At 41.0% G+C, this 24,188-nt stretch overlaps 1 protein-coding gene across 3 annotated transcripts in view; it reads right to left on the reverse strand.

The window, feature by feature from the left end:
• LOC129472927 (general transcription factor II-I-like) overlaps positions 1-24,188 on the reverse strand; it is a 59,087-nt gene that overhangs the window by 29,923 nt on the left and 4,976 nt on the right. Inside the window, exons 2-5 of one of the 3 annotated variants that reach the window (XM_063632209.1) lie at positions 22,653-22,711; positions 20,433-20,525; positions 12,023-12,206; positions 6,396-7,506 (exon numbers count right to left, since the gene is read on the reverse strand). In XM_063632209.1, the coding sequence (XP_063488279.1) occupies positions 7,494-7,506; positions 12,023-12,206; positions 20,433-20,525; positions 22,653-22,711 (349 nt within the window). In that variant the 3' untranslated portion in view covers positions 6,396-7,493. Of the gene's footprint in view, positions 1-6,395; positions 7,507-9,337; positions 9,771-12,022; positions 12,207-18,276; positions 18,381-20,432; positions 20,526-22,652; positions 23,091-24,188 lie in introns of those variants that run through there. The other 2 variants (XM_063632210.1, XM_063632211.1) reach the window with 2 other exon arrangements.

Below are 24,188 nucleotides of genomic sequence, written 5' to 3' on the forward strand. Positions count from 1 at the left end.
TTTACAGACAAGCAAAGGCTTAGAGATTTTGTCACCACCAGGCCTGCCCTGCAAGAGCTCCTGAAGGAAGCACTAAATATGGAAACGAAAAACCGGTACCAGCCACTGCAAAAACATGCCAAATTGGAAAGCGCATCAATGCTAGGAAGAAACTGCATCAACTAATGAGCAAAATAACCAGTTAACATCATAATGACGGGATCAAATTCACACATAACAATATTAACCTTAAATGTAAATGGGCTAAATGCTCCAATTAAAAGACATAGACTGGCAAATTGGATAAAGAGTCAAGACCCATCAGTCTGCTGTATTCAGGAGACCCATTTCACGAGCAGAGACACACATAGGCTCAAAATAAAGGGATGGAGGAAGATCTACCAAGCAAATGGAAAACAAAAAACAGCAGGAGTTGCAATCATAGTCTCTGATAAAACAGATTTTAAACCAACAAAGATCAAAAGAGACAAAGAAGGCCATTACATAATGGTAAAGGGATCAATTCAACAAGAAGAGCTAACTATCCTAACTACATATGCACCCAATACAGGAGCACCCAGATTCATAAAGCAAGTCCTTAGAGATCTACAAAGAGACTTAGACTCCAACACAATAATAATGGGAAACTTTAACACCCCACTGTCAACATTAGACAGATCAATGAGACCAAAAGTTAACAAGGATATCCAGGAATTGAACTCACCTCTGCACCAAGCAGATCTAATAAACAGCTACAGAACTCTCCACCCCAAATCAACAGAATATACATTCTTCTCAGCAACACATTGCACTTATTCCAAAATTGACCACATAGTTGGAAGCAAAGCACTCCTCAGCAAATGGAAAAGAATAGAAATTATAAATGGAAACTGAACAACCTGCTCCTGAATGACTACTGGGTACATAACGAAATGAAGGCAGAAATAAAGATGTTATTTGAAACCAGTGAGAGCAAAGACACAACATATCAGAATCTCTGGGACACATTCAAAGCAGTGTGTAGAGGGAAATTTATAGCACTAAATGCCCACAACAGAAAGCAGGAAAGAACAAAAATGGACACCATAACATCACAATGTAAAGAAATAGAGAAGCAAGTGCAAACACATTCAAAAGCCAGCAGATGGCAAGAAATAACAAAGATCAGAGCAGAACTGAAGGATATAGAGACACAAAAAAACCTTCAAAAAATCAATGAATCCAGGAGCTGGTTTTTTGAAAAGATCAACAAAATTGATAGACCACTAGCAAGACTAATAAAGAAGAAAACAAAGAAGAATCAAATAGATGCAAAAAAAGTGATAAATGGGATATCATAACTGATCCCACAGAAATACAAACTATCATCAGAGAATACTATAAACACCTATATGCAAATAAACTAGAAAATCTAGAAGAAATGGATAAATTCCTGGACACATACACCATCCCAAGACTAAACCAGGAAGAAGTTGAATCTCTGAATAGACCAATAACAGACTCTGAAATGGAAGCAATAATTAATAGCCTACCAACCAAAAAAAGTTCAGTACCAGACGGATTCACAGCAGAATTCTACCAGAGGTATAAGGAGGAGCTGGTCCCATTCCTTCTGAAACTATTCCAATCAATAGAAAAAGAGGGAATCCTCCCTAACTCATTTTATGAGGCCAGCATCATCCTGATACCAAAGCCTGGCAGAGACACAACCAAAAAAAGAGAATATTAGACCAATATCCCTGATGAACATCTATGTAAAAATCCTCAATAAAATGCTGGCACACCGAATCTAGCAGCACATCAAAAAGCTTATCCACCATGATCAAGTGGGCATCATCCCTGGGATGCAAGGTTGGTTCAACATATGCAAATCAATAAATGTAATCCAGCATATAAACAGAACCAAAGACAAAAACCACATGATTATCTCAATAGATGCAGAAAAGGCCTTTGTCAAAATTCAACAACCCTTCATGATAAAAACTCTCAATAAATTAGGAATTGATGGGACATATCTCAAAATAGTAAGAGCTATCTACGACAAACCCACAGCCAAAATCATACTGAATGGGCAAAAACTGGAAGCATTCCCTTTGAAAACTGGCACAAGACAGGGATGCCCTCTCTCACCACTCGTATTCAACATAGTGTTGGAAGTTCTGGCCAGGACAGTCAGGCAGGAGAAAAAAGTAAAGAGTATTCAATTAGGAAAAGAGGAAGTCGAATTATCCCTGTTCACAGATGACATGATTATATATCTAGAAAACTCCATCGTCTTAGCCTAAAATCTCCTTAAGCTGATTAGCAACTTCGGCAAAGTCTCAGGATACAAAATCAATGTGCAAAAATCACAAGCATTCTTATACACCAATAACAGACAAACAGAGAGCCAAATCATGAGTGAACTCCCATTCACAATTGCTTCAAAGAGAATAAAATACCTAGGAATCCAACTAACAAGGGATGTGAAGGAGCTCTTCAAGGAGAACTACAAACCACTGCTCAACGAAATAGAAGAGGACACAAACAAAAGGAAGAACATTCCATGCTCATGGATAGGAGGAATCAATATCATGAAAACGGCCATACTGCCCAAAGTAATTTATAGATTCAATGCCATACCCATCAAACTACCAATGACTTTCTTCACAGAACTGGAAAAAACTACTTTAAAGTTTATATGGAACCAAAAAAGAGCCTGCATTGCCAAGTCAATCCGAAGCCAAAAGAACAAAGCTGGAGGCATCATGCTACCAGACTTCAAACTATACTACAAGGCTACAGTAACCAAAACAGCATGGTACTGGTGCCAAAACAGAGATACAGACCAATGGAACAGAACAGAGCCCTCAGAAATAATGCTGCACATCTACAACTATCTGATCTTTGACAAACCTGACAAAAACAAGCAATAGGGAAAGGATTCCCTATTTAATAAATGGTGCTGGGAAAACTGGCTAGCCATATATAGAAAGCTGAAATTGGATCCCTTCCTTACACCTTATACAAAAATTAATTCAAGATGGATTAAAGACTTACATGTTAGACCTAAAACCATAAAAACCCTGGAAGAAAACCTAGGCAAAACCATTCAGGACACAGGCATGGGCAAGGACTTCATGTCTAAAACACCAAAAGCAATGGCAACAAAAGCCAAAATTGACAAATGGGATCTAATTAAACTAAAGAGCTTCTGCACAGCAAAAGAAACTACCATCAGAGTGAACAGGAAACCTACAGAATGGGAGAATATTTTTGCAACCTACTCATCTGACAAAGGGCTAATATCTAGAATCTACAATGAACTCAAACAAATTTACAAGAAAAAAACAAACAACCCCATCAAAAAGTGGGCAAAGGATATGAACAGACACTTCTCAAAAGAAGACATTTATGCAGCCAAAAGTCACATGAAAAAATGCTCATCATCACTGGCCATCAGAGAAATGCAAATCAAAACCACAATGAGATACCATCTCATACCAGTTAGAATGGCCATCATTAAAAAGTCAGTAAACAACAGGTGCTGGAGAGGATGTGGAAAAATAGGAACACTTTTACACTGTTGGTGGGACTGTAAACTAGTTCAACCATTGTGGAAGTCAGTGTGGAGATTCCTCAGGGACCTAGAACTAGAAATACCATTTGACCCAGCCATCCCATTACTGGGTATATACCCAAAGGGTTATAAATCATGCTGCTATAAAGACACATGCACAAGTATGTTTATTGTGGCACTATTTACAATAGCAAAGACTTGGAACCAACCCAAATATCCAATAATGATAGACTGGATTAAGAAAATGTGGCTCATACACACCATGGAATACTATGCAGCCATAAAAAATGATGAGTTCGTGTCTTTGTAGGGACATGGATGAAGCTGGAAACCATCATTCTCAGCAAACTAACGCAAGGACAAAAAACCAAACACCGCATGTTCTCATTCATAGTTGGGAATTGAACAATGAGAACACATGGACACAGGAAGGGGAACATCACACACCAGGGACTGTTGTGGGGTGGGGGGAGCGGGGAGGGATAGCATTAGGAGATATACCTAATGTTAAATGATGAGTTAATGGGTGCAGCACACCAACATGACACATGTATACATATGGAACAAACCTGCACATTGTGCACATGTGCCCTAAAACTTAAAGTACAATAATAATAAAATTAAAATAAAAGATCAAGACTTCTGGCCCAAAGGGCCTGCAGCTGGTCTGACCATCTATCAAAAAATCTGAATTTAAATGGAGACACATTGTATTGTGACATGCAATAAAAGAACTAAAGCAGCAGCGGGTCTTGATTTGGGTTTCCTTTCCACCCTACACAGCTCCAGTGAATGGAGGAGTGAGCATGCCTGTGGTGCTCCTGACACATCTAGGGTGGTTCCCACTGACAGTGGTCAACCTTTGGGATTTTCTACACATTGCAGGGTCATCGTCCATCCATGCTAACCTAGAATGTTCAGATAAAAGCTCCTGTTTAGAGACTGGAGAGAAAACTGTCAAACCTGAAGGCCCATGAACTGTCTCAGTCTGGGGAGAACACATGTAGGAAAGACTACAGAATCTGATGTAAGAAGCCTAATTTCAGATTGACCCATACAGCTTTACGATTGTGAATAATTACCTTACTTTTCAATGCTCTGTTATTCTCTCATCAATGAGAAAAGTGAACCAAATAGTCTCCCATATCCCTTCCAATATTAACATCCTCTGACTTTACGATTAAAGAGTGATACTCACTGGGTGCAGTGGCTCACGCCTGTAATCCCGGCACTTTGGGAGGCCGAGGTGAGCAGATCACCTGAGGTGGGGAGTTTGAGACCAGCCTGACCAACATGAAGAAACCCTGTCTCTACTATTTTTACAGAATTAGCCAGTTGTGGTGGTGCATGCCTGTAATCCCAGCTACTCTGGAGGCTGAGGGATGAGAATTGCTTGAACCCGGGAGGCAGATGTTGTGGTTAGCCAAGATCGCACCATTGCACTCCAGCCTGAGCAACAAGAACAAAACTCCACCTCAAAAAAAAAAAAAAAAAAAAAAGAAAGGAAAGTGATACTAGTGAGGCTAAAACTGTGGCTGAACCCCAATAGGAGCCTGCTGGGATCATGCTATGCAAAATTACTCCACGCAGAGCCATTCTGACCATGTCCCTCCCTACACCAGCTATCATACAGATATGCACTACTGGTATGAGAAGTCCTTGCTACAGAGGACATTGACTGATTCAGTAATAGACTGATTTAGTCATTCAACCAAAAAATATTTACTGAGCAACTTCTAGGTATTTAGGTATACAACAGAGCAAAACAGACAAAAATCCCTTCCCTCATGGAGCTTATATTTTAGTGAAAGAGGAAGAGGAGTCAAGTATCAAATAGGAAATATGAGTTGAGGATATATTTTATGCAGAGCAGCCTGGAGGCCCTTGATAAGGTGACTTTTGAGCCAAAATCCAAAGCAGTGAGATTAAGCCATGCAGACATAAGGGGAAGAATGTTCCAGGCAGAGGGAACAGCAAGGCCCAGAGACAGGACAAGGTCAAGCATGCCTGGCACGTTAAAGGAAACACCATGAGCTCAGTGTTTATAAAGAGGAGTAAGAGCAGGAGAGTAGCAGGAAGCACAGTGAGACAGGTAGTAGGGGACAAGATAATGTAGAAAACAAAGCCACTGGAGAATTTGAACAGAGGGGTAAACAAGATCTGAATTCCACTGTAAAAGGATTGTTCTAGCTGTTGTACTGACAGTAGACAGGATGGGTGCGGTGGCTCATGCCTGTAATCCCAACACTTGAGAGGCCGAGGCAGGCAGATCACTAGAGGCCAGGAGTTCAAGACCAGCCTGGCCAACAGGGCAAAACTCTGTCTCTACCAAAAATACACACACAAAAAAAAAATAGCCAGGCATGGTGGCTCACGCCTGTAATCCCAGCTATTAGGGAGGCTGAGGCAAGAGAATCACTTGAACCCAGGAGGTGAGGGTTTCAGTGAGCCAACATCACAACATTGCACTCCAGCCTTGGTGACAAAGCAAGACTCCATCTCAAAAAAAAAAGAGAGAGAGAGTAGACTGAAAGAGGCAAGCATGGAAACAAGGAAACCAGTTAGGAGACCATGGAGATAATCCAGGTGAGAGATGATGGCAGATAGGTCCAGGGTGGCAGCAGTGAGGAGTTAAGAAGGACAGACTCTGGGATATATTCTGAAGTTGAATCAACCAGGCACTGGAGGACAGGATGATCTTGGAAAATCTTGGGACTACTGCAGAATCGAATGAAGCTAAACGGCACTAAATTCCAACATCTACTGTGAAATTCTGGGTTCAGGGATTTGTTCATCTCTGTCACCTATTTTCCCTACCCAGTACTTGGCATATAATGGGGATATAAAATGTCTTCAATTTTTGAATGAATAAATGTGGAACTGAATATATTACAAAGCCAAAAACCCTGTAGTTTGATAGGTGATTAGGAAACCAAAAAGCATGTAGTACTAGACATGTTTTACTAACAATGGAACAATGGATTCTCTCCCCTCAGTAAATCTATTTTTTTTTTTTTTTTTTTTTTTTTTTTTGAGAGAGTCTTGCTCTGTAACCCAGGCTGGCAGTGGCGCAATGTTTGCTCACTGCACCTCCGCCTCCCAGGATCAAGCAATTCTCATGCCTCAGCCTCCCCAGTAGCTGGGACTATAGGCACCCACCACCATTCCCAGCTTATTTTTTTTTTTTTGTATTTTAGTAGAGACGGGGCTTCACTATGTTGCTGAGGGCTGTCTCAAACTCCTGAGCTCAGGTAATCCACCTACTTTGGCCTCCCAAGGTGCTAGGATTACAGGCATGAGCTACCACACTCAGCCTGAATCTATTTCTTTTTATAAAAAAAAAATTCCCTTTATAACTTATTTCACAGTAATAAGCAATGAAGCTGACAAATAACTTCATATAATACAGTTGAAAATCTGAACGACTTGGCCATTTCCCTGAGAGGCCAGATGTAGTCACCAAACCTCATACCACCTCAGTAACTTCCAACTAAAATACAGGGATAAATGTTACACAAGTAGTAAGCTCATGTTCTTATAAATAGTAAATCATGTGCCAGGCACCGTGGCTCACACCTGTAATCTCAGCACTTTGGGAGGCTGAGGTGGGTGGGTCACCTGTGGTCAGGAGTTCAAGACCAGCCTGGCCAACATGGTGAAACCCCATCTCTACCAAAAACTACAAAAATCAGGTGTGTGTGGTGGTGCATAACTGTAGTCCTAGCTACTTGTGAGGCTGAGGCATGAGAATCCCTTGAACCTGGGAGGCAGAGGTTGCAGAAAGCCAAGATCATACCATTGCACTCCAGCCTGGGCAACAGAGCAAGACTCTATCTCAAAAATAAAATAAAATAAAAATAAAGGCATACAGGATGTCACTTACATGGACAGGTGTTCAGAGCTTGTGTGGAGGAGTTGTGGATGAGGAAGAAAGGCAGCTTGGAGACAATGGAGGCTAACTGGAGTTACTGGATGAAGAAAGGAGGGAAAGAGAGACAAAGGGAAAAGGGTAAGGGGAGTGGAAGATTCGCCTCAGTGTGGAGGTCATCTCTGATTGCTGACAAAAGTCATCTCTGATTGCTGACAAAGGAAAATGTTGGAGAAAGTCTGAAAATATTGCTAAAGGTTGGCAGTTTCAGAAAATCTTATAATATTTCCTTTACTTTAAAAGAAAACTCAGCATCTCAAAGGTTTAGTAGGAGTTGTTCCCCACCCCACACCCATTTCAGTAGTTGAACCATTCAGCCACAGAAAATAACTCCAGTATGAACCACATTAGAATACTACCAATAAAGACATGGGACTCTCCTCCTCTGAGGTCAAGCGCTTCTATTCACTTGCTGCTCAGCCTCCTCTTCTGCCCATCCTCACCTCCTTTGCTGGCATCTGTTCCTCACAGAGGAGGTGTCCTCCTCACAGAGGAGGAGGCTCTTCACACCCTCCTCACAGAGCCAGGTGCCACCTCCCACTCTTCGAGGATCCATCATGTGCCTGGCTCCACCGCCTTCTCACGTATGACATCTACCTTTCACCAAGCTGAGGACACAGTGCACCCATGGTGTGTTTAAGGAGACAGTTCTGATGGCCACAAAACTCTTTTCTCATGTGCTCTGTGATTTTAACTGTCCTGTCCAAACACTAATGCATGGTCCACAGTCAGGCCAAGTAAGGTTATGTTAAAATGAGGAACCACCAAGCACCTTTAATTCCTTCCAAGATCTTTTATGAGTGGGACAGAGTCAAGTGCTGTTAGTGATGGCAAGAGTGGAGATTCTCCTTCTGGTGACACCTGCTGTACTCTGGTGATGATAGCAAGTCCAGCACTGCTCCAGCACCCAATCCTTGCAGTGTCTTCTACGACACTTGCACATTCTTTACATAGTACAGGTTTCGCATTCTCACTTTCTGCAATAACTGTCACAACCGCCCCTAACAAAAATGGTGACTGCACTCCTCACAACCTTGAATTTGAGCTTTGTCTTCAGAAATGAAGTTCTCTACAGATTTCGTCATCTTCAGACTAATGCAAACTGAAGATCTACCTCCAGGAATATTTTTCTTTCTCTACTACTTCCCTTAGCAAGAAATGTGTAACTTCCAATCTTCAATTCTTCACCAATGCTTTGATTCTTTGGCTAAATCAAAAGCATGCTGAGGGCAAGGTGTGGTGGTTCACACCTGTAATCCCAGCACTTCGGGAGGCCGAAGTGGGTGGATCACAAGGTCAGGAGTTTGAGACCAACCTGACCAACATGGTGAAATCCCATTTCTTCTAAAAATACAAAAATTGGCCAGGCATGGTGGCATGCACCGGTAATCCCAGCTACTCAGGAGGATGAGGCAGGAGAATTGCTTGAACCCAGGAGGCAAATATTGCAGTGAGCTGAAATCATGCCACTGCACTCCAGCCTGGGTGACAAAGCGAGACTCTGTCTCAAAAAAAAAAAAAAAAAGAAAACCATGCTTAACCTATGAGTTAAGCACTGAGTTTTGTCTTCTCCATTGCAGAACTCTTGGACAAGGATAATTTTCTTACCCTACTACAGAATTTCTCAACCACTTTCCATGCCATAATCCACACAAAATCTATTTGGCACACTGACTGACCTTAAGTAATTGCCCCAAGGTACTGTGAAAGCTGAAGGAGCAGTATTTTAGGATACACCCATTAACCCAACTTGAGAACATGTATTCACCTTAGTATTCATGAGAATGATTAACTGCACAAATTTGTAAACACCTAATATACACACATAATTCATACTTGATTCCCAATACTTATTTCCTGACAATACAAAATTTCATACTAAATGGCCATTTATTAGTTCCTGGCAACATAAGTTCCTAAGGTAATGGATGATCTACAAATTGTGGTCACTTAGTCTGACAATGCACAATGGCAAACAAAAGGATGGGAAAGGTACACTTAGCGCTCTAATAAAGAAACTAGGCCAGGCACTGTGGTTCACGCCTGTAATCCTAACACTTTGCGAGTCCAAGGTGGGCAGATCACTTGAGGACAGGGGTCCGAGACCAGCCTGGCCAACGTGGCAAAACCCCATCTCTACTAAAAATACAAAATTTAGTCAAGCATGGTGGCATGCACCTAGAATCCCAGTTACTCGGAAGGCTGAGGCAGGAGGATCACTTGAACCTGGGAGGCGGAGGTAGCGGTCAGCTGAGATCGCACCATTGTACTCTAGTCTGGGCAACAAGAGCAAAACTTCATTCCCTGCAAAAAAAAAATAACATTATTTGTTCAACAGAGACTTATTGGATCTTTTTCTGTTAGGCTGTGATATTCATGTGCAGGCCAGAATTACAGTATTTGTTATTTTAAGAACAGGGCACACATGAATAAACATTAAGGTCTAAAGGCAAATAGTAACTGCTATCCCTGAACAGCTGAAATGTGGCTACTTCAAACTGAAATATGCTGTGAGTATGAAAGTCACACCAATTGTCAACAAAAAGAATATATGCAAATGAAGAATGTGAAATACTTCACTGTGTATTTATAATGATTTCAGGTTGAACTCGAAAATATAAAATTATGTATGTGGCTTGCCTTTGCAGCACACGTTGTATTTTTCTTGGATACCACTGGTCAAAATTCAAAGCTTAATGCCAGGTGCGGTGACTCACATATGTAATCCCAGCACTTTGGGAGGCTCATGCAGAAGGATCACCTGAATCCAGCCTGGCCAATATGGTGAAAACTCGTCTCTACACAAAATAAAAAATTTAACCAGGCATGGCTAACTTAGCCTGTAATCCCAGCTACTTGGAAGGCTGAGGCAGGAGAATTGCTTGAGACTGGTTGCAGTGAGCCGAGATCACACCACTGCACTCCAGCCTGGGTGACAGAGTGCGACTGTATCAAAAAAAGAAAGAAAGAAAAAAAAAAAAACCTTGGGTTATCCCTACACTGCATCTGTTCATATTGATAAATCACGGAGTGCCTATAGTGAGCTTCTGCAAAATATTTTTTGGGGAGGTGAAGGAAGGAGCAGTTCCATCATGTAAAAGATCAATTTTTAAAAGCTTCAAGATTAATCTGTGCTTTTAAAAAGGATTTCACAACTATTTTACTTGTATTTGTTCTTGGCTGAGTAACTTCAGTTGTATTGTGAGTAAGAAGTTTTGGTCTGTGAAAAACAGTTGATATTAATATTATAATAAAACATTTAGAAGATATTTATAGGTCTTTCTCACACAGCTTTGCACTTCTAAATATTATTATTATTATCTGAGATGGAGTCTTATTCTGTCGTCCAGGCTGGAGTGCAGTGGCACGATCTTGACTCACTGCAACCTCCGCCTCCCAGGTTCAAGCTATTCTCCTGCCTCAGCCTCCCGAGTAGCTGGGACTGCAAGTTCACACTACCACACCTGGCTGATTTTTGTACTTTTAGTAGACACAGGGTTTTGCCATGTTGGCCAGACTGGTCTCGAACTCCTGGCCTCAGGCAATCCACCTGCCTCAGCCTCCCAAAGTGCTGGGATTACTTACACGCATGAACCACTGCGCCTGGCCAATTTTTAAGCATAATCCATTCTGCCTTCATTTTACAGTGAAAAAAATCATTTTGGTGACTTGAATTTTGAAAATAGCAATTTTCAGACCACCTGGATGTCTCCAAAGTCATCTTTTTTGTAAGATAAATATGCAAAAGTCACTTTTCCCCCAAACCAGCCCAATTATATTTCTGAATCTTAGATGAACTGTCCCACAGTACAGCCAGAAGCAGCTTGCTGTATCATCTTAAAACTTTCCTCTCCCTTATAACTCAGTCCCAACGAATATACACAGATGCACAACCTCAATCAGTAAGCAAGACTCTACCCACTTCAACATTCCTTCCATGAGTAGAGAGAGGCTTTCTGTTCCTACCCCCAACACAAACTACTCATGTGTTACCCTTCAAAATCAAGCCAGAATAACTTTTCTAAAGGGCAGATCCAAATTATTTTAAGAGGAAACTGCTATGAGACCATTTAATGACTACCACTGCTTTTGTAGGAGCCAAGGCCTTCCTCTATTGGGCCACAAAAGTCTATCTAAGCAATCCCACCACGCCCACATGGCACCCCTCACTCCACACAGAATGGGCAATGTATGTGAATACGTGAGCATATTTGACTCCTCACTGCCTTTACTCATATTTGAAACACACTGCCTCCCTTCTGGATGCACAAGTGACTGATCTGGGTGTGCCATCCTTGCCTTCTCCCCAAAAAATGCTCAATAACTCTTCATTGCATTTTTCTGAGTATTAAGCCTCCCAAGGACAGGGTTCTTGCTAGAACCAATTTTGCACATCTGATGCTTATACTAAATAAATGTTTGTTCAATAAAGGAATCTAAAGGTTAATTTTAATATAAAGAAGTCATGATGAGAGGGGAACAAAAGGCCTATCTTGGTCAAATTAATCTTTCCTTAGGGAAGACAATGGATTTGTTTCTGCAGATTATCATCTTACCTCTTAATAACAAACTTAATTCGATTGCCCACTTGAAAGATGCTTTCGAGCCTTGGGATTCCATGCAATGAGGGGCTTCTGAAAGGAATGTTTTCCGGTAGTCCTTCCACATTCAGCTCATTCACATGTGTTTCAAATTTTTGGTGTGGTACAGCCTTGGCTTCAGTGCTCCCCAAGGCTTCAGCTGAAAAAACCAAAGTAATTCAGAAGATTATGCTTGTGTTGAAATCAGATTTTAGTACAATCCAAAGCAAAGTGCAGGTCAATTTTTTTTAATTGGAAAAACTCTAGAAACATATTTACTAACTATTGAAACGGACTTAAAGCAAAGGCAACTATAATTGACCCATCATTAGACAGATCAACGAGAAAGAAAATTAATAAGGATATTAAGGACTTGAACTCAGTTCTCGACAAAGCAGACCTAATAGACATCTAGAGAACTCTCCACCCAAATCCACAGAATATACATTCTTCTCAGCACTTCATCGCACTTATTCTAAAATTGATCACATAATTGGAAGTAAAACACTCCTCAGCAAATGCAAAATAACGGAAATAATAACAAACAGTCTCTCAGACCACAGTGCAATTAAATTAGAACTCAGGATTAAGAAACTCACTCAAAACCACACAACTACATGGAAACTGAACAACTGGCTCCTGAATGACTAGTGGGTAAATGACAAAATTAAGGCAGAAATAAAGATGTTCTTCAAAACAAATGAGAACAAAGACACAACATACCAGAATCTCTGGTCTGGGACATATTTAAAACAGTGTTTAGAGAGAAATTTATAACACTCAAGGCCCACAAGAGAAAGCAGGAAAGATTTAAAATTGACACCCTAACATTAAAATTAAAAGAACTAGAGAAGCAAGAAGAAATAAATTCAAAAGCTAACAGAAGACAAGAAATAACTAAGATCAGGGCAGAACTGAAGGAGACAAGAAAAACCCTTCAAAAATTCAATGAATCCAGGAGCTGATTTTTTGAAAAGGTCAACAAAATAGACCATTAGCCAGAATAACAAAGAAGAAAAGACAAGAATCAAATAGATGCAATAAAAAAAATGATAAAGGGGCTATCAACACTGATCCCACAGAAATACCAACTACCATCAGGGAATACTATAAACACCTCTATGCAAATAAACTAGAAAATCTAGAAGAAATGGATAAATTCCTGGACACATACACCCTCCCATGTCTAAACCGGGAAGAAGTCAAATCCCTGAACAGACCAGTAACAAGTCCTGAAATTGAGGCAGTAATTAGCAGCCTACCAACCAAAAGAAGTCCAGGACCAGACAGATTCACAGCTGAATTCCAGCAGAAGTACAAAGTGGAGCTGGTACCATTCCTTCTGAAACTATTCTAAACAATAGAAAAAGAGGGACTCTTCCCTAACTCATTTTATGAGGCCAGCATCACCCAGATAAAACCTGGCAGAGACACAACAAAAAAGAAAATTTCAGGCCAATATCCCTGATGAACATCGATGTGAAAATCCTCAATAAAATACTGACAAATCAAATCCAGCAACACATCAAAAAGCTTATCCACCACAATCAAGTCAGCTTCATACCTGGGATGCAAGCCTGGTTCAACATACACAAATGAACAAATGTAATCCATCACATAAACAGAACCAATGGTAAAAACCACAGGATTATCTCAATAGATGCAGAAAAGGCCTTCGACAAATTTTAACACCCTTCATGCTAAAAACTCTCAATAAACTAGATACTGATGAAACATATCTCAAAATAATAAGAGCTATTTATGACAAACCCACAGCCAACATCACGCTGAATGTGCAAAAACGGGAAGCATTCCCTTTGAAAACTGGCACAGACAAGGATGCCCTCTCTCACCACTCCTATTCAACATAGTATTGGAAGTTCTGGCCAGGGTAATCAGGCAAGAGAAAGAAATAAAGGGTATTCAATTTGGAAGAGAGGAAATCAAATTTCTCTTTCCAGATGACATGATTGTTTATTTAGAAAACCCCATCGTCTCAGCCCCAAATCGCCTTAAGCTGATAATCAACTTCAGCAAAGTCTCAGGATACAAAATCAATGTGCATAAATCACAAGCATCCCTACACACCAATAATAGACAGAGAGCCAAATCATGAGTGAACTACCATTCACAACTGCTACAAAGAGAATAAAATGCCTAGGAATACAACTTACAAGGGATGTGAAGGACCTCTTCAAGGAGAACTACAAACCACTGCCCAAGGAAATAAGAGAAGACACAAATAAATGGAAAAACATTCCATGCTCATGGATAGGAAGAATCAATATTGTAAAAATGGCCATACTGCCCAAAGTAATTTATAGATTCAATGCTATCCCTATCAAGCTACCATTGACTTTCTTGACAGAATTGGAAAAACTACTTTAAATTTCATATGGAACCAAAAAAGAGCCCACATAGGCAAGACAATCCTAAGCAAAAAGCACAAAGCTGGAGGTGTCAGGCTACCTGACTTCAAACTATACTACAAGGCTACAGTAACCGAAACAGCATGGTACTGGTACTAAAACAGATATATAGACCAATAGAACAGAACAGAGGCCTCAGAAATGACATCACACATCTACAACCATCTGATCTTTGACAAACCTGACAAAAACAAGCAATGGGGAAAGGATTCCCTATTTAATAAATGGTGTTGGGAAAACTGCTTGAGCCATATGCAGAAACTGAAACTGGACCCCTTCCTTACACCTTATACAAAAATTAGCCCAAGATGGATTAAAGACTTAAACGTAAGACCTAAAACCATAAAAACCCTACAAGAAAACCTAGGCAATACCATTCAGGGCATAGGCATGGGCAAAGACTTCATGATTAAAACACCAAAAGCAACGGCAACAAAAGCCAAAATTGACAAATGGGATCTAATTAAACTAAAGAGCACAGCACAGCAAAAGAAACTATCAACAGAGTGAACAAGCAACCTAAAGTATGGGACAAACCACAGAACAGGACAAAATTTGTGCAATCTGTCTATCTGACAAAGGGCTAATTTCCAGAATCTACAAAGAACTTAAACAAATTTACAAGAAAAAAACAGCCCCATCAAAAGTGGGCAAAGGACATGAACAGACACTTCTAAAAAGAAGACATTCATGCAGCTAAAGAACATATGAAAAAAAAGCTCATCATCAATGGTCATTAGAGAAATGCAAATCAAAACCACTCCAGTTAGAATGGTGATCATTAAAAAGTCAGTAAACAGAAGATGCTGGAGGGGATGTGGAGAAATAGGAATGCTTTTACACAGTTGTTGGGAGTGTAAATTAGGTTAACCATTGTGAAAGACAGTGTAGCGATTCCTCAAGGATCTAGAACCAGAAACACCATTTGATCCAGCAATCCCATTACTGGGCATATACCTAAAGGATTATAAATCATTCTACTTTAAAGACACATACGCAAGTGTGTTCATTGTGGCACTATTCACAATAGCAAAAACTTGGAACTAGCCCAAAAGTTCATCAATGATAGACCCGATAAAGAAAATGTGGCACATATACACCATGGAATACTATGCAGGCATAAAAAAGGATGAGTTCATGTCCTTTGCAGGAACATGGATGAAGCTGGAAACCATCATTCTTAGCAAACTAACACAAGAACAGAAAATCAAAAACTGCATGTTCTCACTCATAAGTGGGAGTTGAACAATGAGAACACATGGACACAGGGAGGGGAACATCACACATCAGGGTCTGTCGGGGGGTTGGGGGCTAAAGAAGGGATAGCATTAGGAGAAATACCTAATGTAGATGAGGGGTTGATGGGTGCAGCAAACAACCATGGCAAGTGTCTATAGCTATGTAACAAAACTGCACATTCTGCACATGTACCCCAGAACTTCAAGTATAATAAAAATAATAATAATCACAAAATCCTACCCCCCAATCCAAGGCCACAATTTAATTAAAGTCTATAAAACAGGACAAACAAAAAAATCACTCTGTTTATTTCACTCCACAACTTGTATGTGTGGCTTACAATGCATTTACTTTAATATCAGTCTTGATAAACTCTGGGGCAGAAAGCCAGGGGTAACCCACCTAATCCTTTCATGAAACATCTCCAACACGGCCTCGAGTGTGTGGGATCTTTCTCAAGCCCCCATGCTTGAGTGCCATTTGCTGATGGCCCTTCCCCATGAGTGAAGAAGCTGTGTCACTAGTTGAACACTAGGTACAAGAGAGCATGAGAATCATGCTTGCAGCTGTAGTTAGCTGGGGGGCTGGTGGAGGGCACTGCTCCATGATTGTGTATTCTGAGTTCTCCCATTTTAATGATAACTGTGTATGTTTTCTATCTTTGAAGATACTTGCATTTTTACGTATCAGAATCCCAAGGCTGAGAAATAAAAATTTTAAAAACTAAAATAATAATAAGAAGAATAGCCAAGCACAGTGGCTCACGCCTATAATCCCAACACTTTGGGAGGCCGAGGCGGGTGGATCATGAGGTCAGGAGATTGAGACCATCGTGGCTAACACGGTGAAACCCCATCTCTCCTAAAAATACAAAAAATTAGCTGGGTGTGGTGGCGGGCACCTGTAGTTCCACCTACTCAGGAAGCTGAGGCAGGAGAATGGCATGAACCTGGGAGGCAGAGCTTGCAGTGAGCAGAGATCGCGCCACTGCACTCCAGTCTGGGTGACAGAGAAAGACTCCATCTCAAAAATAAATAAACAGATAAATAAATAAATAAATAAATAAATAAATAAATAAATAAAAATTACCCATCATTAACAGCCTGATTTTGGCCAATTTAAGTGCCCTGGTCCAACACAAACTTAATAACTCTAAGATCTTAAAAGATTGAACTCTATTTTTCAATATCCTTAGGAAGAAGAGAGAGAAAGAAAATCATTATAGACAATAAAGAATACAACATAAATAATATTTTTTTTTCTTTTTCGAGATGGAGTCTTGCTCCGTCACCCAGATTGGAGAGCAGTAGCATGATCTTGGTTCATTCCAACCTCTGCCTCCTGGGTTCAAGTGATTCTCCTGCCTCAGCCTCCTGAGTAGCTAAAATTACAGGTGCCCGCCACCATGCCTGGCTAACTTTTGTACTTTTCAGTAGAGTCGGGGTTTCACTATGTTGGCCAGGCTGGTCTCAAATTCCTAACCTCAAGTGATCCACCCATCTCTGCCTCCCAAAGGGCTGGGATTACAGGCATGAGCCACTGCACCCGGTCTGCAAATACTATTTGGAAGCAGCCTTTTGCTACGAACTGTTCATGACTGTAATAACCCTCCTCCATTTGCTGCTGCAAACTGACACATTTCAGGCTAAACTTTCATCTACACTGAAACAACAAGATCAATGTTCTTTATCCCCTTCAACCTCGTGAGCAAGATATATATATATATATATATAAAACTTTGCACACAGAATTCATGGAATGGGAAATAAAAAAAGTAAGCAGAGGCCAGTTTAGATTACAAGAAGCATAACAACCAAAGTTAGCACATGAAGATTTTTTGGATCCAGATTTAAAGCAAAGTTTTTCAGATAATGAGAAAATGAGATACTGTCCACGTAAGAGTGAGAAACTTGGCTGGGTGTAGTGGCTCATGCCTGTAATCCCAGCACTTTGGAAGGCCGAGGTGGGAGGATCACCTGAGGTCAGGAGTTCAAGACCAGCCTGGCCAATATGGCGAAACCCCATCGCTACTAAAAATAGAAAAATTAGCCGGGCGTGGTGGCATGTGCCTGTAATCCCAGCTACTCAGGAGGCTGAGGCAGGAGAATCACTGGAGCACAGGGGGCAGAGGCGGCAGTGAGCCGAGATTACGCCATTGTACTCCAGCCTGGGCGACAGTACAAGACTCTGTCTCAAAAAAAAAAAAAAAAAAGAAAAGAAAAGAGTGAGGAAACTCAACTAAGGGCTGCATATGAGCTGACACCAAAAAAATCATTGTCAATTTTGTCAGATGTGATGAGATACTGGCTGTGTAGGAATACGTAAATGCTGTTCGGGGATGCACACTGAACAGATAAAATGATGTGATGACTGATGTGCTTTACAATATTCCTGGAAAGGGAGGTAAAGGAATAGAACAAAATGTGGGACAATCTTAAAGATCACAGAAATTGAGGAATGGGTACTTTAGTGGTCATTGTACTATTTTCTCTACTTTTGAATAGGTATAAAAATTGTGATTTAAAAATGTAAAATAAAACAGGCGGGTGCTGTGACTCATACCTGTAATCCCAGCACTTTGGGAGGCTGAGGCAGGTGGATCACATGAGTCAGGATTTCGAGACCAGCCTGGTCAACATGGTGAAAGCTTGTCTCTACCAAAAATACAAAAAACAAACAAACAAACAAAAAATCAGCCAGGTATGGTGGCAGGCACCTGTAATCCCAGCTACTCAGAGGGCTGAGGCAAGAGAATCCAGGAGGCAGAGGCTGAAGTGAGCTGAGATTTTGCCACAGCACTCCAGCCTGGGTGACAGAGTGAGAATCCACCTCAAAAAAAAAAAAAAAAAAAGAAAAGAAAAAAAGTAAAAATGAATTGACTAATCCCTGCTCTGAAGCCACATCCAAACAGAATTCTAAAAAAAAGATTCAAGCAATTTACATGGTGCTGCTTATATGCACATCTCCCTCGCACCTCTGTATGTAACATTTAAATGTTTTGCAACATGATGGGTGGGAGTGGCTCAAAGCTGGACATGCTGGCATATGCCTGTAGCCCCAGCTACTTGGAGACTGAGGCAGGAGGATAACATGAGCATAGGAGTTCTAGTCCAGCCCAGACAACATAAGAAGACCCTATTGCTTTTCTTTTTTTTTTTTTTTTTGAGATGGAGTTTCACTCTTATTGCCCAGGCTGGAGTGTAATGGTGTGATCTCGGCTCACTGCAACCTCCGGCTGCTGGGCTCAAGCAGTTCGCCTGCCTCAGCCTCCCGAGTAGCTGGGATTACAGGCACACACCACCACACCCCGCTAATTTTGTATTTTTAGTAGAGATGGGGTTTCTCCATGTTGGTCAGGCTGGTCTCAAACTCCCAACCTCAGGTGATCCGCCTTCCAAAATGCTGGGATTACAGGCATGGGCCACCGCACCCAGCTAACCCTGTTTCTTTAAAAAGAAAGGTCGAGGAGCTGTCAAGGAGCTCATTGATGAATTATTTTGGCGATATCAACAATTGCTATCAAAACACCACTATAAAATCCAAAATTATATCTATTCCCAGATCTTTCTCCTTACTTCTAAACTCATTTATCCAACTGTCTCCTCCACCTCCACACCTCAACTTAAATGTCAACTCAAAATAAATAAATTAATAATTAATTTATTTGTTCTTAGACTGGCTTTCCTCTAACATCTCAAGACTTGTCTTAAATTCTTAGTTAATGTTATTAGCACCAAATCTGAAAGACTCTAGTATACAGACCCTTTGATATAAGAAACACGTGTTTTTGAGAAACCACACAAAATAAAATAATTATCATAGCTGTAAAAACAAATATGCCCATAAACAAATAACAGTAAAGGATTAGAGGCTTTCAGTCACACTAGAGAGTGATGTTAAATAAAATTATTCTGTTAATTCAACAAGAAAATATATAAACCTAATTCTAACAAACTTTCTATAAAATAAAAAAGAACCAATTGTTGAAGTTGAGAGTGAAAAAAGTGGAAGTTTCAGAAAGAGGTGAGGCCAACTGCAGAATAGGCTCCTCAAGTATCATCAAGGCTGCCCCAATCACACCCCCTGCCTCCCCATCCCTTTATTCTACTTAATTCTATCCCAGACCTTAACACCTTATGTAGTAAATATCTCCTACTTACTACACCTTTCCCCACCAGATTGAATGCTCCAGAATGTATGGGGCAGTTCCCCTCGGCACCTGACTCACAGGTGCCAAATGACTGCAGGATTATGAGGCTGGAAGTAGTAAATATTTCCTCAATACTTGCAGTGGTTCACAGCCATGAAAAATCTAATATTTCCTCTCTCCCTTTCAGGAACCTTAAAGAAAGCAGCAATACTGTTGTAGGCATTTGAATGACAGCAACTCGATTTTAAATAGGAGCTGGGTAAAATGAGGCTGAGACCTACTGAGCTGCATTCCCAGATGGTTAAGTCTTTCTAAGTCACAGGGTGATGGAGGAGGTCAGCACAATACACAGGTCATAAAGACCTTGCTGATAAAATGAGTTGCAGTAAAAAAGCCAGCCAAAACCAAGACAACAACGAAAGTGACCTCTGGTCATCCTCACTGCTACACTCCCACCAACACCATGGCAGTTTACAAATGCCATGGCAACATAAGGAAGTTATTCTCTATGGTCTAAAAGGTGAACCATAAAAATAATCCACTCCTGGTGGAGTTTGGTGCTTCTCACCTGTAATCTCAGCACTCTGGAAGGCCAAGGCCGGTGGAACACCTGAGGTCAGGAGTTTAAGACCAACCTGGCCAACATGATGGAACCCCATCTCTACAAAAAATACAAAAAAAAATTAGGTGTGGTGGTACATGCCTGTGATCCCAGCTATTTAGGAGGCTGACACAGGAGAATCACTTGAACCCAGGAGGTAGAGGTTGCAGTGAGCCAAGATCGCACCATCGCACTCCAGCCTGGACTCCATCTCGAAAAAAAAACAAAACAAAACCAGTATGAGAGCCTGGGCATGGTGGTTCACGCCTATAATCCCAGCAGGTTGGGAGGCTGAGGTGGGTGGATCACCTGAGATCAGGAGTTCGAGACCAGCCTGACCAACATGGTGAAACCCCATCTCTATTAAAAATACAAAAATTAGCTGGGCATGGTGGCAGGTGCCAGTAATCCCACCTACTTGGGAGGCTGAGGCAGGACAATAGCTTGAACCTGGAAGGTGGAAGTTGCAGTGATCCGAGACCACGCCACTACACTCCAGCCTGGGTAACATGAACGAAACTCTATCTCAAAAACAAAACAGTAAGAGAAAACTGGAGCTGAGTCCTACTCATTGTATTTACTTTCCTAAATAAAACATCATTATAAAAAACATTACTCAGTAATATAATTTAATTGAAGGGGAAAAAATAGACTTACCAAATTTTTTTTGCAAAAAGCAGATCGACGATCTTTTATAATTTAGTGATTCTGGTATGCCATACTTCCTTCAGTATCGAAATCACAGGAATACAAGTTTTCTCAATCTAATGGGTTTAATAACTTAGGTTATTAAATATTATTATTATAAAATGGCAGTATTTTTCTTTCCTGTGACTAATTTTTTTTTTTTTTTTGAGATGGAGTCTCTCTCTGTCACCCAGGCTGGAGTGCAGTGGCACAATCTCGGCTCACTGCAAGCTCCGCCTCCTGGGTTCATGCCATTCTCCTGCCTCAGCCTCCCAAGTAGCTGGGACTACACACACCTGGCTAATTTTTTGTATTTTTAGTAGAGAAGGGGTTTCACCGTGTTAGCTAGGATGGTCTCGATCTCCTGACCTCGTGCTCCACCCGCCTCAGCCTCCCAAAGTGCTGGGATTACAGGCGTGAGCCACTGCACCTGGCACCTGTGACTAATATTATTTCTAAGATCCAGATTGTATTTATTACTGAAACAATGCTGACATACACTGCACAAAAAAAGGAATAACCAGACATTCGTTGAAGCTAGGAAAAAGCAGAACTGTGTGCTCAAGAACCACTAGCAGGCAGGACAGGCTGTCTCATGCCTATAATCCCAGTACTTTGGGAGGCCAAGGCGGGCAGATCACCTGAGGTCAGCAGTTCCAGACCAGCCTGGCCAACATGGTGAAACCCAAACTCTACTGCAAATAAAAAATTTAGGCAGGCATGGTGGCAGGTGCCTGTAATCCCAGCTACTTGGGAGGCTGAGGCAGGGAGAATTGCTTGAACCCAGGAGGTGGAGCTTGCAGTGAGCTGAGATCACACCACTGCACTCCAGCATGGGCAACAGAGGAAAACATCACCTCAAAAACAAAAACAAAAACAAAAACAAAAACAAAAAACAGTGAACAGTTAGCAGGTGCCATTTGCTATGCGGAGACTAGGGATATGATCTTGCTGGCAATCCTTCCATTTTAATAAATCTAAACAGTGCGATTCCATTCTTTTTTGTCTGCACTCCACTCCAGGGCCAAAACAAGTAAGAAAATCAATTATATTTCTATGTCTTTCAAAACACATCTAACAATTAAGAGATGATATGCATGGCTCCATACTCTAAAAGGAACCTTCTTATGTCCTGGGTATCGTGGACATTTGATGAATGCTTGTTCAGTTGACTAGTGTAGACTTCAATAATAAACTGTTCAATGCGTTATGCCAGATAAATCTTGCATGTCAAAAGTAGGACAACTCTCGTGCTTTTAGTTATGTCTACCCATAAATGCAACATTTACATGTATTTATAAGGGGTTAATGAAAAGAAAATGAGTTCATTGTTCTAAAGAGTATTAGAATTTTGATAACACGAATTCTCCTGTCCTGGAACATAATTAAAAGTAAGAGGGATCTTATTTCATGTAAAAGGTACCATTAAAAAAATCATTGTTAAGCATTAAATAATTATTTCACACAATCTTCTAATCTGATTTAAGACTGAAGACCTACCTCCTGAAGCTGGTTTGTCAAGTTGTAAGTCTTCGTGTGTTGAATTCATAAGTTCATGTCTGAAAGGTGAGAATTCTTAATATTCACTAGGCAATATTCAGCAAAGTAATATTCACTGGTGCATATTTTACATTTCATCATGAAGGGTGGCTTTGAAAAGAAAAGAAAGGCTGGCCATGGTGGCTCACACCTGTAATCCCAACACTTTGGAAGGCTGAGGCAGACAGATCATGAAGTCAGGAGTTCAAGACCAGCCTGGCCAACATGGTGAAACCCCATCTCTACTAAACATACAAAAATTAGCCAGGCGTTGTGGCAGGTGCCTGTCATCCCAGCTGCTCAGGAGGCTGAGCTAGGAGAATTGCTTGAACCTGGCAGGCAGAGATTGCAGTGAGCCAGGATCACACTCCAGCATGGGCGACAAAAGTGGAACTCCAGCTGAAAAAAACAAAAGAAATATCCCATTACTTTAAGGGCAATGTAGATACAGCCAGAATTTCTACAGAAATCTGAACCACATTATAAAGCCAGAAAAACATACCAGCTAATATTATTTAATACAGATAGTACTCAGTGGAAGAGGTAATTTTTTTTTTTTTTTTTTTTGAGATGGCATCTCGCTCTGTCACCCAGGATGGAGTGCAGTGGCAGGATCTCAGGTCACTGCAGCCATCACCTCCTGGGTCCAAGCAATTCTCCTGTCTCAGCCTTCTGAGTAGCTGGGACTACAGGCACCTGCCACCATGCCCTACTAATTTTTGTATTTTTGTAGAGATGGGGTTTCACCATGTTGGTCAGGCTGGTCTTGAACTCCTGACCTCAGGAGATCCGTCCACCTCGGCCTCCCAAAGTGCTGGTATTACAGGCATGAGCTACCAGGTCTGGCCGGAAAAGGTAATATTTTCCAAACATAAACATTAGCGTAACCTTATTGGACTTACAAAAATATTTTTTTTAGTAACAGAAGCAGAAGATTCTCCTGAACTGTATCATTTCAGCTAACATTTATTTACTTAAGATGAAAATAATATAACAGCTATAAAAAGTCAAGAGGTAGCCAGGTGCAGTGGCTCATGCCTGTAACCCAAACACTTTGGGAGCCTGAGGCAGGTGAATCACCTGAGGTCAGGAGTTTGAGACCAGCCTGGCCAACATGGTGAAACCCCATCTCTACTAAAAATACAAAAATTAGCCAGGCGTGGTGGCAATCGCCTATAGTCCCAGCTACTAGGGAGGCTGTGGTGGGAGGATCACATCAACCTGAGTGGTGGAGGTTGCAGTGAGCTAAGATCGCACCACTGCACTCCAGCCTGGGTGAGAGAGCAAGACTGTTTCAAAGAAAAAAAGAAAAAGTCAAGAGCATGGGGAGTATTAAAATCAGACAGAACCAATGGTCTATCATCAGAACAGCTCCATTTTTTTGCTATCATTATGTGTTAAGGTCAATTTGCTAAACATTAATATTTGTACTAAAGTTTTAAATGTACCATTTAACACATTAGTGCTGACTTAGGTTTAATGTCCTTTGCTGTACAA

The sequence above is a fragment of the Symphalangus syndactylus genome, chromosome 23 (genome assembly GCF_028878055.3).
Source record: "Symphalangus syndactylus isolate Jambi chromosome 23, NHGRI_mSymSyn1-v2.1_pri, whole genome shotgun sequence".
Classification (NCBI taxonomy): Eukaryota; Metazoa; Chordata; class Mammalia; order Primates; family Hylobatidae; genus Symphalangus; species Symphalangus syndactylus.